We start from the raw sequence: 21,676 nt of genomic DNA on the forward strand, positions 1-21,676 counted from the left end.
GATGACTCTATCTTGACCTCTGATTGGCTAGGTGGTTTCCACCATATTGTTAGAATACATTCAGTTTTGGGATTGTTTTGGGTCTTGGCTTATGTGGGGGGTTTTGGACTACATCAAGGATCAGGTCCCCGTTTTAAGTGAACGGAGGGTCCTGCAGTACCACATGTGAACACAGAGCGTCCGTATAGCGCCACTGTTGAGGATTTCCTAAATGTGACACCAACGTCCATCACGAGTGCAGTGTGCGGACTTTGGACAGGCAAGCCAATCTTATCTTTATGTCACTAATTTATATTTTGACCAATTACATCAGATATTTTCACATCTGATCTTTTTCAGAGCTGATCTGATCGTTCAAAATACCAAATAGTTTAAAAAAAGATCAGGATTGGGCTGCCTGTCTAAACGCAGCCTATTAGGCCTAGGCCTATACTCTCGATTGTTAGCATATGTATTACCTAACAAATAGTAAATTAAGTGAAATTAAAGAAGACAGACTAGACTACATCCAAACACAAACAAACCACTCGGATGATGATAAATTAATCATGCTCCAGCGGTTATTGTTCATAGACTACCTATCTATAAAGTGCGCGTTCATGTCTCTCCGCGCTCTGCTATTGGTCCGCTCGCGCGGTTTCCCGTGGTTCAACAGTTTTGTAGCAACAGCCCCTTCACCCCAACCACCACCCCCACAAAAACACCGTATTTATAACATCCACCCTCGGGGACGCGCACGCGACACTGGCTTTCACTGATGCATATTATTTTGTTGGACAATGTTCTGCGTCATGTTGGACAATGTTCTGCGTAATTTGTGCGTTTGGTTGACTGTTTATCTGATTTCAAGTTGACTTATGATTTGAGGTGCATGTTAATACAAAAGATTGTTGCGCCGTTCTGGGTTTCGGAAGGGCTTGTTCAGAGGGACTCTGCCCGAAGCGCGATTCTGAGGATTTATTTTATTGACGATTTTCTGAGAGAAGGTTTTGATTGTAATATACAACTGTGCTCACTTGGATGTGAGAAACTATTATGTATAGTTGTCTACTATATGCATTGTAAGGAAAAGGGAAGATAGTCTACTGCAACTGATTTTTAGATAAGAGGGATTTTTAAGAGGGATTTTGTAAGGGGCTCAGCCAGGACATGTGAGAAGAACAAAACCATGTCCCTCACTGACGGACGAGAGCGGACACCGGACACACGCACCTGTCTGCCCACTGTCACACCGTGGCACATGGTGGTGTGTTGTTGTCTGGTTTTCTCTCTAGGAGACATGTGATTTACAGCCTTTTGCTGGCTATAGTGATTCGGTTTATTTGTGTCCAATCTATAGCCTAGTACAATGGGATACAATAGGAGATACTTGGACCCAAATATATTCGTTTTTTAAATTTGTATTTATTCAGATCACTTTAATCTCAGATAAAAATCTATTTTGCAAACGAGACTTGGTCGAATAGCAGCAATGGGCCTAATGTCTCATTGAGATTTTAATAATCCCTTCTTCAATAGAGCATTGAATTGATTGAAAATGAATTTCGAGCAGATTCTAACAGCTGTAGGAGGGTTTGGAAAGTACCAGAAGATTCTGTATGTGTGGATCTGTCTGCCTCAGATACTACTGGGTTTTCACATGATGGCCAGCATCTTTACCGGGGCTACACCAGGACATCGCTGCCGGGACAGCCCGAGCTCAGGCCCCGGTAATAACGTTCATAATGGTAGCCTGGCTTTGACTTCATCCGTTACTGTTACTGCAAAGCTGAACCTCAGCATCCCGGTGGATCCACAGGTGGACGACTCCTGCGTCCTCATGGACATTCTAACAGAGAACGGGACTGCGCGCGCGCCTTGCGAGCACGGATGGGTGTACAGCCAGGAGATTTATCAAAGCACTACCATCACCGAGGTAAATAATGCCTTTCCCTTATATTGTGTTCAGATTAATGGGGTTACTAGGAAAATGTTAGTCTCATCTGTTCACTTCCCTACTACAGCGCCATGGTGAACAGGGTACCATGGATGGAGACTAGGTGGAACCTCAGCTGTGCTAGGGGAATATGTTATGAACAGTTCTCTCATCAGACCTGTTGTTCCCTGTCTCACCACACTCACTCACACACTCTCTCTCCTACAGTGGGACTTGGTGTGTGACAAGGCATGGCTCAACAGTTTGGGGTCTTCTGTCTACATGTTGGGTCTGCTGGTGGGAGCAGTCATCTTTGGAGCTATGGCAGACAGGTACATAACATAACCCTTGACCCCAGACCTCTAACCTCTGACCCTCTTTACATGTTGGGTTTCCTGGAGGAAACTGTTGTCTTTGAAGCTATGACAGACAGGTATAGATGTAGGTTCTTAATTTGAGACAGTTTACTACAGCAGGAAAAAAAATCATACAGCAACAGGAATTTGAATTATTATGTGGATTATAATTAATTGACATTTTTGAAAGGGGTTGATACATTTTTTGTGGAAAACACAAACTTCAGAATCATTTTTATACATCAAATGCACTACAAGTGTTTCTTCATTGCGGGAATGTTCTCTGGCAACAGGGTGATCAGATTAAGATCCTACATCTGTAGAATCTTCAATACCCCTTGACCTCTACCACCAGACCCTAAACCAGCCATACTCCCAGAACGGGATCAATACGGACCACAGGTCCTGACTTAAAGGAACTAAGTCGGACTTTCAATTTAATGCTGTTATGAGTTGTAATAGTAAAATACACAAGGTGCAAATTCAAAATGTGGTAATGTATGGGCAGTTTCCTCTTGTTATGTCATTCACTGACAGACCTTAGAGAGAGCTATTTATAACCTGTCAGTAATTTACAGTTTATTAAGAACCAGCCCATGTTAGCTAGGTAGGATGTTAGCTAGGTAGGTAAGTTAGGCTAACTAAGCAGCTATCTAAATCTTGTAGTTACCATGTCCAGATTATGTGCCCATGGGGGCCTCCATGCCCTATGGCAAAATGTGTATAATTGCAGGAACTTATCTTTAAAACTGCAAAATGTTCTCTCAACCAAAAAGAGGGGTGTGAACAGTTTGGGGTCGCATGGGTCGCGAGGTGGGGGTTTGTTACTACGCCGATAAATGACAATATCCATCCGGACCTTAGCCACCTAGGAAATTTCAGTGGCTCTGACCCCTACCTAAAACCTAACCCATGGTCAACATGAATTTATCACTTCAATGTCATACATTTTGATAAATACTCACAGTCTCCCCCCCCTCTCCCTCTCTCTGTAGGATTGGTAGGAGGTATGCCCTGCTCCTCTCCCTAGCACTACAGACAGTGTTTGGAGTGGCTGCGGCTTTTGCTCCAAACTTCCCTGTGTATGTCCTGCTGCGATTTATTCTGGGGACTACTATCTCTGGAGTCATCATCAACGCCTTTGTACTGGGTACACACACATGTATACCCCCCCAAAATGTTAACTGTAATCAATATGATTGCTATTTACACAGGACTGTAATTTACATGAAACCATTCTGCCAAACATTCAATCCATTATTAGAATTTAAACAGTACAACAATGACATCACCTATATTCCTTCTTTCCAACCCCAGAACACACATTATTCCTAACCCCTGACCCCTAGCTCTATTCTCAGAAACCTAAACCCCTTAGTTCCACACCACCCGATCCACTCAAACCTTAATCTCCCCTTCCCCTTAACCTAACCCTTATTATACCTCTCCTTCCTTTCTCTGCTTTCCTTCCACCCTCTCCTCCCCCTCTCCTTCCATCCCTCCTTCTCTCCACAGGTACAGAGTGGACGTGTGCCCAGCGTCGTATGTTAGCTGGTGTCTTCACTGACTACTTCTTTGGCCTGGGCTACATGCTAATAGCTGGACTAGCCTACCTCATACGAGACTGGAGAAAACTACAGCTGGCTATATCTGTTCCTGGCTTTCTGTTCATCTTCTATATATGGTGAGGACACACACACACTTATGCTTGGCCGGTTGCTCTTCACTATTCATGTCTCTTTCTCTCTCCCAGAATAAAAAAGTAAAAGTAATGTCCGCAACTCTGGTATTCTCCCATGGTGATTTAATCATCATAAAGACGTTTCGTTCCGAGTTGGATCTTCGTCAGGTCATCATACACCACTGTGAAACACACCTACCTAAAAAACCTCTAGATGCATTAACATCTGGTCACTTGAATACATATAATACTTTAACCTCACAATAAATATTACACAGTAGACATGATGGAAAAACATAAATACATTTTGTTTTGTATCCATGTAAATATACAGTGCCTTCGGAAAGTATTCAGACCCCTTGACTTTTTCCACATTTTGTTACTTTACAGGCTTATTCTAAAATTGATTAAATTAAATAAATCCTCAGCAATCTACACACAATACGCCATATTGACAAAGTAAAAACAGGTTTTTCGAAATACAAACAGAAATACCTTATTTACATAAGAATTCAGACCCTTTGCTATGAGACTCGAAATTGAGCTCAGCTGAATCCTGTTTCCATTGATCATCCTTGAGATGTTTCTACAACTTGATTGGACCTGTTGTAAATTCCACCTGTTGTAAATTCAATTGATTGGACATGATTTGGAAAGGTACACACCTGTCTATATAAGGTCCCACAGTTGACCATGCATGTCAGAGCAAAAACCAAGCCATGAGGTCAAAGGAATTGTCCGTAGAGCTCGGAGACAGGATTGTGTCGAGGCACAGATCTGGGGAAGGGTACCAAAACATTTCTGCAGCATTGAAGGTCCCCAAAGAACACAGTGGCCTCCATCATTCTTAAATGGAAGATTTTTGGAACCACCAAGACTCTTCCTAGAGCTGGCCGCCCAGCCAAACTGAGCAATCTGGGGAGAAGGGCCTTGGTCAGGGAGGTAACCAAGAACCTGATGGTCACTCTGACAGAGCTCTACAGTTCCTCTTTGGAGATGGGAGAACCTTCCAGAAGCACAACCATCTTTGCAGCACTACATCAATCAAGCCTTTATGATAGAGTGGCCAGACGGAAGCCACTCATCAGTAAAAGGCACGACACCACTCTTGGAGTTTGCCAAAAGGCAACTAAAGATTCTCAGACCATGAGAAACAAGATTCTCTGGTCTGATGAAACCAAGATTGAACTCTTTGGCCTGAATGCCAAGCGTCATGTATGGAGGAAACCTAGCATCATCCCTACGGTGAAGCATGGTGGTGGCAGCTTTTTGCCGTGGGGATGTTTTTCAGTGGCAGGGACTGGGAGACTAGTCAGGATCGAGGCAAAGATGAGCAGAGCAAAGAACAGAGAGACACTTGATGAAAACCTGCTCCAGAGCACTGGGGACCTCAAACTGGGGCGATGGTTCACCTTCCAACAGAACAACAACCCTAAGCACACAGCCAAGACAATGCAGGAGTGACTTCGGGACAAGTCTCTGAATGTCCTTGAGTGACCCAGCCAGAGCCCGGACTTGAACCCAATCGAACATCTCTGGAGAGACCTGAAAATAGCTGTGTAGCGACGATCCCCATCTAATCTGACGGAGCTTGAGAGGATCTGCCGAGTAGAATGGGAGAAACTACCCAAATACAGGTGTGCCAAGCTTGTAGCGTAATACCCAAGAAGACACAATACTGTAATCGCTGCCAAAGGTGCTTCAACAAGGTACTGAGTAAAGGGTTTGAATACTTATGTAAATGTGATAATTCTGTTTGTTTAAATAAAAAACTATTTTTGCTTTGTCATTATGGGATATTGTGTGAAGATTGATGAGGGATTTGTTTTGAATTTTTTATTTTTTGAATAATGCTGGAAAAAGTCAAGGGGTCTGAATACTTTCCGAAGGCACTGTAGGTGTGCAATAGATAAAAAAAATGGGTGAGACAAATGGTCAATCATTTTGAATACAATATGATATTATATACTCTCTCTCTACCCTCAGGGTGCTTCCTCAGTCAGCTAGGTGGTTGCTAGCCAATGACAGGAGAGAGGAGGCCATTGTTCTACTACGCAAAGCTGCTACAGTCAACGGACGTGTATTACCACCTACTATACAGGTACCACACAGACACATCTTGTGTTTTTCACAGTGTTTGAGCATGCAAATAAAATATTTTATGTGTGTGTATGTTTAGGTGGACAGGTGTGACATGGAAGGTAGAAGGAGACACTCAGCTGCAGATCTCATTAGAACACCCCAGATGAGGAAAAGAGCTCTTATCCTTTTCTATGTCTGGTAACTAAGAAGTGTGTGTGTGTGGACGTGTTTAACTATACATGTGGGGACCAGAAGTCTCTACAAGAATAGTAAACAAACAAATATTTGACCAACTGGGGACATTTTGTTAGTCCCCACAAGGTCAAATGCTATTTCTAGGGGGTTTCGGGTTAAGGTTAGAATTAGTGTTAGGGTTATAATTAGGGTTAGGGTTAGTTTTTCGGGTTACAGGCTGACTACACAGCTCGCGTCGCGTGCGCGAGCGTTGCAAAATAAATTTAGAAATCTATATTATTCAATTATTGCGCGCGCGCCAACGAGCGTCTGCGTTGCCAAGGGCTAAAACAGAAGTCAGTTCTATTTCTGACGCAGATCGAGCTGCAAGTCCTGCCTCTCCCATCTCCTCATTGGTTTATAGAAGCAGATACCCACGTGCCATCTCCTCATTGGTTATACCCACTTGGGTGACTGAAAGACGAACGAGGTCGGTGGCGGTAATGCACCTAATTTATGAAAGTTGCCAATCGCAATATAAAGTCAAGAGAAGAAAAAGCCTAGAAGGAGGAGAGATGACTAGAAACAATTCGTTTGACCGTTTTATGTGTGGATTCATTGTCGGAGTAGAGGACCTTGTGCATTTCAGGTAAAATAACTCAATGTTTATATCCTAGGACAAATTAGCTAGCAACAGCAAGCTAGCTAAATAGGACAAATTAGTTAGCAAGTGCAAGCTAGCTAGCTAAATTGCCATAAAGGTTTCATGCTTTTCAACCTGTCCCCAAATTAATGTAATTGGTTCAGAGTTTGTTTTGATATTTTAACCTGCGTTTGGTGTGGGGGGACAAAAAACATTTATGCGCGCAGCCGGTTTGGGTTACTTGTTAGGGTTTGAGTAAGGGTATAGGTTAGGGTTAGGTTTAGGGTTAGGGAAAATAAGATTTTGAATGGGACTGAATTGTGTGTCCCCAGAAGGTTAGTTATACAAGACTGTGTGTATGTGTGTGTCTAACCCTGCTCTTTCTCTCTCTAGGTTTGTGAATGTATTGGTATATTATGGACTGTCTCTAGGTGTATCTAAACTGGGCTCAGACCTCTACCTGACTCAGTTCATCTTTGGATTGGTGGAGATCCCTGCCAGGTCATTGGTCCTCCTGTTCCTCCCTTGGAGCAGACGCCTATCCCAGAGTGGCTTTCTGGCCCTGGGGGGCGTGGCCTGTCTGCTCACTCTAACTGTACCTACAGGTGTGTGTGTGTGTGTGTGTGTGTGTGTGTGTGTGTGTGTGTGTGTGTGTGTGTGTGTGTGTGTGTGTGTGTGTGTGTGTGTGTGTGTGTGTGTGTGTGTCAGGAGACTCCTCAGAGGAGGAAGGTTATCCTTTTTAGATAAAACTATATTAAATATAATCACGTCACCAAATAATTGATTAAAACACACTATTTTGCGAAGAAGGTCTACTGTAGCATCAACAGCACTCTGTGGGGTAGCACCATGGTGTAGCCGGAGAACAGCTAGCTTCCGTCCTCCTCTGAGTACAATGACTTCAATACAAAACCTAAGAGGCTCATGGTTCTCACCCCCTTCCATAGACCTACACAGTAATTATGACAACTTCCGGAGGACGTCCTCCAACATATCAGAGCTCTTGCAGCATGAACTGACATGTTGTCCATCCAATCAAAGGATCAGAGAATTAATCTAGTATTGAAAGCTTAAGCTACAGCTAGCTAGCACTGCAGTGCATAAAATGTGGTGAGAAAGTTGACTCGAAGCGAGAGAAAGAAAATAGTTGAACATTTATTCCTCAATGAAGGAGAAGCAAGAGAAATAGAGAGATAGATTATCATTTTGTTCAGTTTAACTTATTTAGCTAGTAAATGCAGCTAGCTAGTTTAGCCTACCGAAACACACTGCTCAAACAAAGGGATGCTATGTTAGCTAGCTGGCTATGACTATCCAACACAACACTGAAACTCCTAAAGTCAAGGTAAGCTTTTGTTTTTACTAATTTATTGCCACTGGTGTAACTGCTTACTGGCTGTACACTGTAACATTACTGCATGATTGTAGCGGATTTACTAACACATTAGTTCTATTAGCTATGCTAATAGAACTATGACGTTACTTTAGCTAATAAGGTGACAACAATGTAGGCTGTGTGTAGCGGTTTGGCTTGGAAAGGTTTTTTCAGCTGATGTTTTGTGCATTGAAGTCCTCAAGCGAAGGGAAGAGGTGAAAGCAGGAGAGCGCATAACCTAGATGCGAGAAGGAATACAACGTGGCTGATATGAATCTGTGAACTGTGTTTATTCGTGATCAGGGGTGTATTCATTCCACAGATTCTGTTGAAAAACATTTCTTAAACAGAAGCAAACTGAACAAACCGGGGATTAACTGTCACATCAAATTTGTCTCTCGACCTGTGTGCACCTATGTTGTAAACTTTCATTCATAGGCTAGGTTGTAACAACCTCATGATGGGTATAGAGAAAATTCTAGTATCATGTAGTAGCCTAAACCGATCAATGTCACATTGAACTGGGTGAATGGAATATGAATGACAGTCATCCAATACGCTGTAATAGAAATAAGGCCATGCTCATGAAAAATTGTCCTCCCTGAAACGGCACTGACCGCCACTGGTGTGTGTGTGTGTGTGTGTGTGTGTGTGGTGGGGGGGGGGGGGGGGGGGTTGTAACATATTGGGTCCACAAAACAGCTGTTAGTCTGTCTATAAAACACCACGGCAGGTAGCCTAGCGGTTAAGAGCGTTGCGCTAAATGACAAAATCATGTAATAAACATTCTCTCTCTATCCCCCTCTCTCTCTCTCTCTCTCTCTCTCAGACCATCCCAACCTGATAACAGGTCTAGCCATGGTAGGAAAGTTTGGTATCACTGCTTCCTTCGCTGTTATCTATGTTTATACTGCTGAGATCTTCCCTACTGTACTACGGTAAGAAGTGTGTGTGTGTGTGTGTGTGTGTGCACATTCATTTGTGTGATTGCTAACTTCTATTACCAGTGTGTGTGTCTACAGGCAGACAGGGATAGGTGTGTCCAGTATGTTTGCCCGTGTAGGGGGTGTGTTAGCCCCCCTTATCAACATGCTCCATACCAGAAGCCCCTCTCTACCCATGCTCATCTTTGGCTGCGCCCCCCTGCTTGGCGCAGTTCTCGCCCTGGCACTGCCAGAGACTGCCAACAGACCACTACCGGATACCGTAGAAGACGCAGAGAACTGGGATACTAGGTACTATATCTACTGACAGACAGACACACAAACACACACCAGGGTTGGGGTCAATCCCATTTCAATTCCAGTCAATTCAGGAAGTACAGTGAAATTTAAACTCCAATTCCAATTATGTTCCAATGCTTTTCAATGAGAAAAATGTGGAATTGGAATTTGGTTAACATTCTGAATTAACTGGAATTGACCCCAACCCTGACACACACACACGCGCACACACAATCAAGTCCACAAACTAACCCCTATTGCCAACCATAACCTGTGTGTTTGTTGACTGTTTTTGTTTTTAAAAATTTATGAGTTTGTTTTCTACTTCAGGTTTCCTCCAAAGAAGGGCCAAGGAGAGGACATTATCCAATCAGCAAGCAGCACAGAGGGGCAGGAACTACAGCGCCTAGCAACGGAGTCTTGACCACTCACACACATGCACACATCCCAGCAATCCGCACACAAACACACATACAGTTGAAGTCAGAAGTTTACATACACCTTAGCCAAATACATTCAAACTCAGTTTTTCACAATTCCTGACATTTAATCCAAGTAAAAAATCCCTGCCTTAGGTCAGTTAGGATCACCACTTTATTTTAAGAATGTGAAATGTCAGAATAATAGTAGAGAGAATTATTTATTTCAGCTTTTATTTCTTTCATCACATTCTCAGTGGGTCAGAAGTTTACATACACTCAATTAGTATTTGGTAGCCTTCAATTTGTTTAACTTGGGTCAAACGTTTCGGGTAGCCTTCCACAAGCTTCCCACAATAAGTTGGGGAAATTTTGGCCCATTCCTCCTAATAGAGCTGGTGTAACTGAGTCAGGTTTGTAGGCCTTCTTGTTCGCACACACTTTTTCAGTTCTGCACACACATTCTCTGTAGGATTGAGGTCAGGGCTTTGTGATGGCCACTCCAATACCTTGACTTTGTTGTCCTTAAGCCATTTTGCCACAACTTTGTAAGTATGCTTGGGGTCATTGTCCATTTGAAAGACCCATTTGCGACCAGGCTTTAACTTCCTGACTGATGTCTTGAGCTTCAATATATCCACATCATTTTCCTGCCTCATGATGCCTTCTATTTTGTGAAGTGCACCAGTCCCTCCTGCAGAAAAGCACCCCCACAACATGATGCTTCCACCCCCATGCTTCACGGTTGGGATGGTGTTCTTCGGCTTGCAAGCCTCCCCCTTTCTCCTCCAAACATAACAATGGTCATTATGGCCACCAGTTCTATTTTTGTTTCATCAGACCAGAGGACATTTCTCCAAAAAGTACAACCTTTGTCCCCATGTGCAGTTGCAAACCGTAGTCTGGCTTTTTTATGGCGGTTTTGGAGCAGTGGCTTCTTCCTTGCTGAGCGGCCTTTCAGGTTATGTCGATATAGGACTCGTTTTACCGTGGATATAGATAATTTTGTACCGGTTCCTCCAGCATCTTCACAAGGTCTTTTGCTGTTGTTTTTGGATTGATTTTCACTTTTCGCACCAAAGTACATTCATCGTCTCCTTTCTGAGTGGTATGACAGCTGTGTGGTCCCATGGTGTTGATACTTGCGTACTATTGTTTGTACAGATGGACGCGGTACCTTCAGGCATTTGGAAATTGCTCCCAAGGATGAATCAGACTTGTGGAGGTCTACAATTTTTTTTCTGAGGCCTTGGCTGATTTCTTTTGATTTTCCCATGATGTCAAGCAAAGAGGCACTGAGTTTGAAGGTAGGCCTTGAAATACATCCACAGGTACACCTCCAATTGACTCAAATTATGTCAATTAGCCTATCAGAAGCTTCTAAAGCCATGACATAATTTTCTGTAATTTTCCAAGCTGTTTAAAGGCACAGTCAACTTAGTGTATGTAAACTTCTGACCCACTGTAATTGTGATACAGTGAATTTATAAGTGAAATAATCTGTCTGTAAACAATTGTTGGAACAATTACTTGTGTCATGCACAAAGTAGATGTCCTAACCGACTTGCCAAAACTATAGTTTGTTAACAAGAAATTTGTGGAGTGGTTGAAAAACGAGTTTTAATGACTCCAACCTAAGTATGTAAACTTCCGACTTCAACTGTAGTAGAATCCACGAGGCAACCTCTCACTCGTTACAAGATTCAAAACCACATACCATACAGAAGGTCTGTATAGAAGCACTATGCAATGCAAGTAGCAGACCAACATGTGCACACACACACACATACAATAAGGGGGTCATTCATAAATCCTACAGTAAATGAATCGCCCTTGTTTTCCTATACATAAACACTCAACTTTTTAGCGCTCTTCATTCAAACATGTAACATTTGTTTTGGTTTTCAGAAATTTGATAACATTACTGGGGTGGTAAAAACAAATGAATAACCCCAAAACACACAAACCTGCCAACAACATTTTAGGTTGTTTGGTGAAACATGCTCATGTGATGAGTAACCTTGTCTGAGACCTGAAGATTTGCATTAACTCCCTGAGCAAATGCCTAGGCTTTAGTTCAGTAGGCTATACCTTTTATTGCGCACTGATGACCTGTCAACCTTCTTTCTAAAACATTTTTATTTTTGAGAACCAATTAACTATTTTCATGGTACTGTATATCTGTCATTACATATCTAAATCGTATGTGGTATATCTATGCAATATGTCTTTATCTATGCCATTTAGGTACTTACTATCTTACTGCCTTATCTTGTCCAGATAACTATTACTTGAGAATGCTAGCTTGAGAGTACATCAGAATATTGTTCATAAATGTGAACACATGCACTAGCTTTTTACAATACCCATTATGTAGCTCTTATAGTCTATTATGCAGGTATAATTCAGAGGTTTGCAAGCGTTTTGGTTGATTGTAATATTTGTGTTGTTGAAATGTAGTACATCTGTAACTGCTATAGCCTTTTTTTGGCTGTGTATTTTGTTCTGAGGGCATCATTGACAATTGGCAAAGGTTAGATTTGATCCATAGCTATATACACTACATCACCAAAAGTATGTGGACACCTGCTTGTCGAACATACATTCCAAAATCATGGGCATTAATATGGAGTTGGTCCCCCCTTTGCTGCTATAAAACAGCCTCCACTCTTCTGGGAAGGCATTCCACTAGATATTGGAACATTGCTGCAGGGATTTGCTTCCATTCAGCCACAAGGGCATTAATGAGGTCCAGCACTGGTTGGGCGATTAGGCTTTGCTTGCAGTCGCCGTTCCAATTCAATCCAAAGGTGTTCAATGGGGTTGAGGTCAGGGTTCTGTGCAGGCCAGTCAAGTTCTTCCACACCGATCTCTGCATGGATCTCACTTTGTGCACAAGGGCATTGTCATGAGACAGGAAAGGGCCTTCCCCAAACTGTTGCCACAAAGTTGGAAGCAAAGAATCATCTAGAATGTCATTGTATGCTGTAGCGTTAAGATTCCCTTCACTGGAACGTCCAGAGGCATTTTGTAACTCGGTAGTGAGTTTTGCAACAGAGGCCAGGATGTTACCACTTCACAATAACAGCACTTAGTTGACCAGGGCAGCTCTAGCATAGCATCAATTTGACGAACTGACTTGTTGGAAAGGTGGCATCCTATGACGGTGCCATGTTGAAAGTCACAGTTCTTCAGTGAGAACATTCTACTGCCAATGTGTCTATGGCGATCGCATGGCTGTTTGCTCGATTTTAATACAGCTGTCAGCAACAGGTGTGGCTAAAATAGAAGAATCCACTCATTTGAAGGGGTGTCCACATACTTTTGTATATATAATGTACATGTGGTGCTACTGCTAGCAATAGCAAGGCATACATGTATTCATCATGTGTTTAGAACGACCGAGTGTGTTGGGAAGAGTAAGGTCTTATTTTTCACATGAGTTAGCAAAACACTATTGAGTCACAGCATGATGAACAAAAAGAAAATCGAGCAGCAAGTACAAAACATTCCACATTTATTGAGATGATTTCACGATTCCAGAGCACAAGTGTGCGTATAGCATGATTCAGTGTGTGCGTACGATTGTGTGACAAAGTGTGTATATGACAGAGAGGAAGGCACTGCGCGCCGACCAGCAATAAACATATCTAAAAACCTTACTGCCTAAACGACATTACTTCATCCCATGCACCACACACACTTCCGATATTATTCCAATTTCAAATACCCTCCTATCATCATTTAAAAAGGAGTCGTAACTCCTGTGCGTGCGTTTCATGTTTCTCCCTAGCTCTATGCCAGCGTAACATACGTAGCATCAGTGGTAACACCACAGTTGTTATCCTTCATAGACATCAGTATGTACCCGTCGTTTCCCCAGTAGGTTGACCAGGAGTTCTTCACCAGCCAGTAAGGCTCCGCCTCCATGACACCATAACCCACTGCAAGCACCGCGTGGTCCAGGGAGTCAGTTGTGTTTCCTAGGCGTGAGGGAGAAGAGATTGCGTGAGAGATCGCGAGAGAACAAGAGCCCTGGGGAACACCTTAGACAGATGTGAAGAATAGCTGTGTATGTTTACCCTATAGCAGGCGCATTCAACTCTTACGCTACGAAGTTTGGAGCCTGCTGGTTCTGTTCTACCTCATAATTAATTGCACCCACATGATGTCCCATGTCTAAATCAGTCCCTGATTAGAGGGGAACACTGAAAAACCGCAGTGGAACTGGCTTCGAGGTCCAGAGTTGAGTTTGAGGGCACTATAGTATATAACTCACCACATTTGGGTTCATAGTAGACCCCGTGGCTGTAGAAGACAAAGGACCTATGTCCTGCGTCAATACTGATGGCCACTGGGCCGTGTTTAAACAGCGCCACCTTCAGGGCCTCGGCGTCACCTGACGTCACGTTGGTGTAGCTCTGGACACGAGCTGTCAGCTGGGATGTGTTGACGTGGCACAGGCCGTTCTGTTAGGAGAGAGAGTCATACACTGGGTTTAAGTACAGTATATTGTAAAGATTTACATGTCCTGTTAAGACATGAAAAGGAGCAGGCAAAGCATAGAGCCCTGTGGATTACCTCTAGACAAGCCATCTCTGTGTGTGTCTCACCATGCCCATGTAGGAACCATAGGTCTCCGTAGTTGCGATGCCTCCGTGTTTCATGATCCACTCGTAGGCCCTCCACTCCTCTCCTCCGTCACATCCATTATTACCAAAGCCCCAGCTACAATCTACCAACATCTGCTGAGACAAGACCTGAAGAGACCCTGACTACAGGGAGAAAAGAGAAGAATTGACAATTATAACTGGGTGAGAAACATTCTACTTCTCCGGGTCAATAAATAAACCCAACAGAAGACTGGAAATGAAGAGTTGAGGGGGGGGCCCCCCGAGAGACCAATTATTGTTTTTTCACAGCAACTTCCACAGCTGCATCTGTGGGTTGCTAGGAGGTCAGAGGGGAGGAATCTGATTGGCCCCCTGGGAAGTAGTATGTTTATGAACCTGCCAATGCGGCAGGACACAGCACCTCCTGGTCACTTCCTACTGAGAGGACAAGCTCATTTCCTTAGAGCTGGCAGAGGTACAAAGGAGGACCACTGACTAGACTAACAACCATCAACTCAACTCACACTGCTCAACTCTCCCAAATAAGTCCCAACTTCACCTTAAATAGCCTCCTTTGTAAGTTCAACAAACTCCTTGAACCACCACACGTGGCTCATTAAAAATCTCCTGAACTGCCATCAGCTACTACTGCTAATGAGTGTGTGTTGGTCAAGGGAATGGTGAATCCTCAGCCCATAATAAACCCGTCTTGAACATTTCTAGAGTTGCTAGGCAACACCAGTGAGGACGGAATGCCTGTGGATTATGGGGTGCAGGGAGACCAGAGATGGTGGTGATACATGCAAGTATATTACAGCTAGAGATCTTATAACACCTCAACCACATAATTGTCAAATACGTGAGAGAAAATAGTGTTCACAAGCTACAACTAATTGTGAACAACAAGTTGATATTATTTCTTTTCCTCCATTGACAAACTTCAAGTCATTAACATAATGTGTAGGAATATAAGATAAATATACAAAGCAGAGGACTAGAGGTCAAGAGGGAATTAACGGTCAATAGAAATAGTAGTGTCAGTTCGACATCTGAGTATGGGGTTCCAGTCAGGGACTCATAGCTACATGTGGCAAATTCTCATTGGTCCAAACATCGAGCCTGGGATACTTGGTATTTGGCCAATTTTACTGCACGATATTATAAATTGGTCAAACAGTCTAGGCCTGAGTATAAACTACATCCCGTCTCTTTGTTAAGTGGAGAAACATTGAGGAGATGTTTATTCTTCCATCTACTTTCCATCATAACAACTGATTTGTTCTTGGAATATATTTCTCTCCCTGATTTGCTTTGGGGTCTGTTATTGAAGAACATCAACCGCTAACAAATGCAAATACGTGAGAGGAAAAATAAAAGTTGACATCCTATTTATTTTCATCCATTTTACCTTCTGAATAAAAGGACAATATTAATGATCATCCTCCTTAGGGATGAGCTACAGCGATGACTGTTGATATTATGGGTAGAAAATCCAATTAATTTCCATCATTCATTAAGTTGTTGGGTAATTTAGAACCTTTCAGTGCAGCCTAAGATGTTATTGAAAAAACCTAACTTGCTATGGCTTTACTTCACCTGTTCTGAAGATGGAGGGGGTGTTATAAAAATAGGATTTTTGTGTAGAACACAGATCAACTCTACCTGACCATATTACTGGACAGCAATATGGTCAAGTGCAGCAAAAAAAGACCTAGCAAAGCTACAGCTGGCTCAAAACAGAGCAGCATGCCTTGCCCTTAACAGCACTAACATGCTTGATAGTCTTTCCTGGTTGAGGTTGACGAGACATGAAATGCGTCACTTCTAGTTATGAGCCATAATACTGTGATGAAAATTCCAGATTGTCTGCACAAGCAAATAACATTCAGCTCAGACACCCATACCCAAGTCCGAAACACATTCACAGCAACGCACAGGATTCAGAGAAAATTACTCAAGCAAACAGCAAAATTCCCTTGAAAGAAAACTGATTAAAGATGTCATGGTACACAAACAGGGTTTTATAATTTACTGGAATTAAATTGGCCTGTGTGCATTTTACTTATCAAACAACTATCACAAGCGCACAGCATACACAGCCTAGTTTGAGTGAGATTTCTCCTGCAGCTTCTCTGCTGGAGTAAATCATGTGCTTTTATGAGCCCATTCATTGCACAACATTTTTAATATGCAATAATGTCTTACAGTTAGGGTGCATGTTTTTTTTGTTTTTTAATAGCTATTTGTATCTAAACTGGTAATTGAAGCACATCTCCCATTCACCATCAAGTGCAGGCAACCTACTATCAGTGGGTCACCCACCATTTTACAACGCGAGCTGGAGCTGCATTTAAAAAAAAATACTTAATTGTTTGAAACCTGAATGTTTGTCTTACCTTGCGTCAAAATAGCCTATAGGCTAAATCTGACCATGGCAACATGGAGGCAATTATTTTATAGAAAAATTAAAAGTTTGGGGAAGCTTACAATTTATCCTACTATTCTGCGTGCCAGTTACGATTTTCATGGAAGTTCCATTTCAATGTTTTTAATTTCTCAAAATCATTGTCTCGTGCTTAATCATAAAATCTTAAGGCCAGGTACTTCTGTGTGCTCAGGCGCACGCACGCACCCTCAACATTATCAGGAGAGAGGAACCAGACATGGCTATTGTTCACATTGTCTTTTTGTTTGAAGGGCTCAATGAAACAAATCTCTTAAATGGTTATGAAAAACCTAAAACTTGTTTCTCACCAGTGTAGCAGGTTAATCTGTCACATGCCCTGTTTAGAATGGGGTTTTTCCAGGTGCCCTGTTCAGAATTGCATTTTGGCAAACATTTGAAAATGACATTTTATTGGCTGCTTCATTAAATTAGTTGCATGTTCTGTTAAGATGCATTAACATGGTCCAGCGCCACCTTTTCCAAACAGAAACCATGGCAGACACTCTTGTTGTATCGTTTGTATATCGTTGTATTTTACATTTATGTGACTGTCCTTTGTCTATCAGTGTGTTTTTGTGGACCCCAGTGAGAATAGTTGCTGCAAACGCTAATGGGGATCCAAATAAACAGCTATAACACACCCAACTGAAGTTATTCTAAAAATCAGTGTGTGAGATATTACTTTCAGGAAGAGAGCGCCCTCTACTGCTCCAGTGGCGGCAAAGCTCCAACATGAACCACAGATGGCCTGGTCCTTCACCGGAGTCACAGCACCTAGAAAATACACACAATGTTGTCACACACGCATGCACACGCACATGGAAGCTGGTGGGTGGAACTATAGGAGGACGGGCTGAGTAGTCTCTGGAATAGAATAAATGGAACGGTATCAAACAAACATATGGAAACCACGTTTGACTCCATTCCATTCAGTTCATTCCAGCAATTACAATGAACTCGTCCTCCTATAGCTCCTTCCACCAGCCTCCTCTGCTCCACACACACCATAGAGCCTCCAGTCCAGCTGATCAGGGACCTGTACTCCAGTGTATAGGTGCATGGGGAACGGCAAGCCGTTGTTGGGCCTCTTCCCTCCATTTCTGCCCCTCATAGCAGACAGCTCCGACATGGAGAGGTCAGACAGAGAGTTGACCGCCAGGGAGAACGACAAGCCAGCACGGTTCATAGAGTGGACATACCTGGGAGAGGGAGTGATGGAGGGAAGAGCGAGAGGGGAATAGAGGAAGACAGAATTTGTAACCACCAAATTATATTCACCTAGAACTCTTTCAATCACTCATTTGTTGCTCTTGCCCTCTCCCCCCAGCACCCTTACCGGAGGTTGTGAACGAATGCGTGCTCTCTCTTCTCGTGCTCCCTCTCATCACCATAACGACGACCAAACTGCTCCTTGAAGTGGCCAAACAACCGCTGGGCGTGGCCTAACGAGGAAGTGTGAATCAGATCTTTCATCGGATTGGCCAGCAGGTGGTCCTCCACCCCTAGACCAGGAAATGAACCACAGCTCATCCCTGAAGAGAGAGATGTGACCGACAAGAAAGTGATTAAGATTGTTTGCTAATTGTCACATGGCTTGAGAGCTGTGTGTGTGCGCATGCGAACCATCAGGCAGGGCGAAGACTTTGGGGTCAAACTTTGAGCTGAACTCCTTGTAGTCGACCAGATATTTATCATAATGGGACCCCAGCAGGGTGTTGTAGCCCATCATCTCGTAGTGTAGGGGCGTGGTCAGCTCAGCTCCTCCCATAACCCCTCCTTCAGGGCGTGTCACCCAGAGTGTGTAGGTATTCTTCTTGTGTCCGACTACTGTCACATTCTGCCAGACCTCACAGAGCACACCTCCATAGTACTCCATCCTGAGGAACTACACACAAAGACCATTTATTACAAATAACTTTTCAAAACTACCTGTATTAATTGAAAAACTCAATGAACTACCACACACACCATAAACCCCTGAAGGTCAGGTAGGGATCCTTGAGGTGTGACTGGCTCTTCTTTTGTGCCATTGACCTGGAAACACTTCATAATGTTTAGCTCCACCTCTGTGGTCTCAGGAGTGATCTTATAGGATGATCCCCAAGGAAGCTCCATCCCCATCTGGTACGTCGACACCTGACCTGCGGGTCACCATGACAACACACAGAAAATAAGAACTGAAGTTGACTGCGTGTTAGTGCTGGACTGTAAGAAAAGTCTGCACACCCTAGAATAGAGTTAGAGATCCCTGGTCTTAGTGGCCCTATCCTCATCTCCGTGATTTAAAAGACGCTGTAGTTGACAAGTTTCACTGTCTATAAGTGCTGAGGTTTCAGTCTACTGACCTTGACTCAGAACAAAGGCCTCAGTTGCACACGTGATTCACTGACAGTGCGTCTCAAATGACATCCACTACAACCCTGCTGCTAACATGCACTATTTCTGATCAAAGCTGCAGCACAGGGTACTCCTCAAAAGGACATAAAAAAAACAGGTCCTGTACACCCAAGAACAACCCCTAGCCACTTGTTAAAATCTGCAAGGATTTTATAGACATAAGCAATATGGTGGATATTCCAGCTTGCCTGAGAGAACATGGAGCCATATTGCTTGACTATTGTACAGCTGGTGTGTAAATAGTTACCGTGGTAATAGTCGATGCGGCTGGTCCTCTCCTTCAGGTCGAACCAGGCCTCAAATGGTTCCTTTATCTCAGCATAGGGCAGGGAGATCACACCTGATACACAAATGTAATTAATAAACTAACTAACTGTAAGTCACTCTGGATAAGAGTGTCTGTTAAATTATTAAAATGTAAATGGTGTAATCTTGTAGTTACTGACAAGTCATGCAAAAGTACAGGATATATTATTACCATACATTAAGTGACCACTCCTCAGTTCAATAACAATAGGTCTCACTCACCTTTGACATGGTATGCCTTCCCAAAGTCTGGGACTGAAGGGAGAGCTTTTCCCTCTGTGGCTGTGGAGAAAGAGCATGTCAATGCCAGAGGTGTATGAAGAGGTCATATTCCAGTCTACCCTTAACACTTCTCATACTATTACTGCTAACATTACCCCTCCACTGTGACCTAAGAGAAGAAAGTGGGTTACAGATGTGGAGTGGGGTTTGTGCTTGTTGCAGGACTACAAAGTAAACAACACATAAGATAACAGTAGAGACCAGGCTTGTGACCACCACGTGCCAAAGTCTCACGCTGGTGGTGTGATTGGCTGGATGACCTTAGAGAACTTATCAGACTGGGCAGACAGACTGAGATATGAGGTTTGCTTTTCTCACTCACTATTGTTGAAAAACAGTAAGCGTGTTGCCTACTCTAGTCAGAAGCAACGCGAGTCAACAGTCGAGGCCCACAGATGGTATTTTAATATATATATATCCATCCTTTTATTTAACTAGGCAAGTCCGTTAAGAACAAATTCTTATTTACAATGACGGCCTACCCCGGCCAATGCCGGCTCCCAATCACGGCCGGATGTGATAAAGCCTGGAATCGAAAAAGGGATTGTAGTGACTGAGATGCAGTGCCTTAGACCGCTGCGCCACTCGGAATACACGAATCCAGTGCCTTAGACCGCTGCGCCACTCGGAATACACGAATCCAGTTTAGAGATAGTGTTCATTTTATGCCAAATTACATGCCAGTTTACAGTGAGTTACTCTAAATAAAATAAAAAATGGTTTATCACGATGTTGTACCTAAATCAGTTTGACATAGTAAACTACTTAGGCTACATAGAGTTAGCGTTAGCCGACTAAACTCGTCTGGGTTCATTCCCCATGGATTGGAGTTTAGTCAGCTACAACAGAGCAGTATCCTACCCGTGAATCAGAATCAACATTTGTTTACCAGTGCTACATGCAGGGTCTTGTCACAGAAGTTACTATAATTTGAACCCGCTCATTCCAAGATATTTGACTGGGAGTTTTAGCAGTGCGGTCGGGTTGCCCCGGTGTCACGAGATCTGTACAGGCGCGGCAACAGTTGTGTTCCCAATTAGCATTTTATCCAAAACACAATTCAGTTCATACAATAACACTACAAATAATTGTATAGTAGGCCTACATTTGGTTGAGTAAAGAGGACTCATCGAATACACAAAACAAACAAAACGATCAGAATCTATCACCTTTTAATTAACTGTCTTAACAAAAACATCTCGAGATCTTACCTACTACGCTCCACAATAGCACAGTTACAATGTACCAGTCCCTCATAGCTTCTTTTCGTAGGTTGTTCTGCGTGTATATGAGCGCAGTCAGAAAGACATAAACATATCGTATTGTGTTCTGCAACGACTTGAGTGATCCAAAATGTATCGAATTTAAGTCCATGCTGTTAATGATTGGCATCTATGTTGGCCAATCAGATGGAAGTCCTGATAGAAGCCCTCCAATCACAGGACAGGGGTGGGTGGGTGAATTGGGCAAGTCATGCGATTTCGGTCGTATGTGGATTTTTGGTATTTATTGTGCATTTCTACAGATATTTTGGCATTATTCAGCATCTTTAGAGTCTGTCAGAGAGAAAATGACATAATCATGTGCATTTACTGTCAGGGCTTTTATCGCATTTGATAACATTCCCCTGGTCTTCTATGGCTGTATTCCGCAGTGTGGCAGAATGCCATTGCCTCATAAAACGACAAATACAATTGCGAACCTGCGACACTATGTGGATCCATGTTCTTACTGTCAGTGACTATATGTGAGAAGGACACTATT

At 43.0% G+C, this 21,676-nt stretch overlaps 2 protein-coding genes across 5 annotated transcripts; one reads left to right on the plus strand and one right to left on the minus strand.

Moving 5' to 3' along the window:
• The first annotated feature begins 690 nt into the window (after positions 1-690).
• Positions 691-13,527, plus strand: LOC139554988 (solute carrier family 22 member 13). Of its 3 annotated transcripts, XM_071368331.1 has the most exons (11): positions 1,596-1,709; positions 1,799-1,915; positions 2,144-2,247; positions 3,267-3,421; positions 3,787-3,955; positions 5,939-6,053; positions 6,132-6,232; positions 7,245-7,456; positions 9,056-9,164; positions 9,249-9,461; positions 9,780-13,527. In XM_071368331.1, exons 2-11 carry the CDS (start codon positions 1,820-1,822, stop codon positions 9,871-9,873), a joined length of 1,368 nt encoding a protein of 455 aa, XP_071224432.1. In that variant the 5' UTR covers positions 1,596-1,709; positions 1,799-1,819; the 3' UTR covers positions 9,874-13,527. The 3 variants fall into 3 exon arrangements, with proteins under 3 accessions (XP_071224433.1, XP_071224430.1, XP_071224432.1); XM_071368329.1 differs by having other exon boundaries at positions 695-1,915; XM_071368332.1 differs by lacking the exon at positions 9,780-13,527 and having other exon boundaries at positions 691-1,915; positions 9,253-9,357.
• LOC139554985 (digestive cysteine proteinase 1) lies at positions 13,369-21,352 on the minus strand. 2 transcript variants are annotated; one of them, XM_071368326.1, is made up of 11 exons: positions 21,124-21,352; positions 19,853-19,912; positions 19,572-19,664; positions 18,896-19,068; positions 18,551-18,812; positions 18,264-18,459; positions 17,933-18,126; positions 17,610-17,701; positions 14,482-14,643; positions 14,148-14,337; positions 13,369-13,851 (listed from the first exon to the last, which is right to left on the minus strand). In XM_071368326.1, the coding sequence occupies exons 1-11, from the start codon at positions 21,302-21,304 to the stop codon at positions 13,664-13,666; spliced, it is 1,791 nt and encodes a 596-aa protein (XP_071224427.1). In that variant the 5' UTR covers positions 21,305-21,352; the 3' UTR covers positions 13,369-13,663. The 2 variants fall into 2 exon arrangements, 1 of the variants encoding a protein (XP_071224427.1); XR_011670921.1 differs by lacking the exons at positions 13,369-13,851; positions 14,148-14,337; positions 14,482-14,643 and adding an exon at positions 14,795-16,616 and having other exon boundaries at positions 17,218-17,701.
• Positions 21,353-21,676: the final 324 nt, after the last annotated feature.

This window comes from Salvelinus alpinus, chromosome 26 (assembly GCF_045679555.1).
Source record: "Salvelinus alpinus chromosome 26, SLU_Salpinus.1, whole genome shotgun sequence".
NCBI classification, from domain to species: domain Eukaryota; kingdom Metazoa; phylum Chordata; class Actinopteri; order Salmoniformes; family Salmonidae; genus Salvelinus; species Salvelinus alpinus.

What these genes read in the sequence shown, in the direction of transcription:
- LOC139554988 (XM_071368329.1), top strand. Translation starts at nt 1,538, where the DNA reads ATGAATTTCGAGCAGATTCTAACAGCTGTAGGAGGGTTTGGAAAGTAC. An exon ending in CTTATCCTTTTCTATGTCTG is followed by an intron (nt 6,233 to 7,244) that starts GTAACTAAGAAG and finishes TTCTCTCTCTAG; the next exon opens with GTTTGTGAATGTATTGGTAT. An exon ending in ATCTTCCCTACTGTACTACG is followed by an intron (nt 9,165 to 9,248) that starts GTAAGAAGTGTG and finishes GTGTGTCTACAG; the next exon opens with GCAGACAGGGATAGGTGTGT.
- LOC139554985 (XM_071368326.1), bottom strand. Translation starts at nt 21,304, where the DNA reads ATGCCAATCATTAACAGCATGGACTTAAATTCGATACATTTTGGATCA. An exon ending in CCGCATCGACTATTACCACG is followed by an intron (nt 19,069 to 19,571) that starts GTAACTATTTAC and finishes GGTGACCCGCAG; the next exon opens with GTCAGGTGTCGACGTACCAG. An exon ending in CTACTATGAACCCAAATGTG is followed by an intron (nt 13,852 to 14,147) that starts GTGAGTTATATA and finishes CCTCACGCCTAG; the next exon opens with GAAACACAACTGACTCCCTG.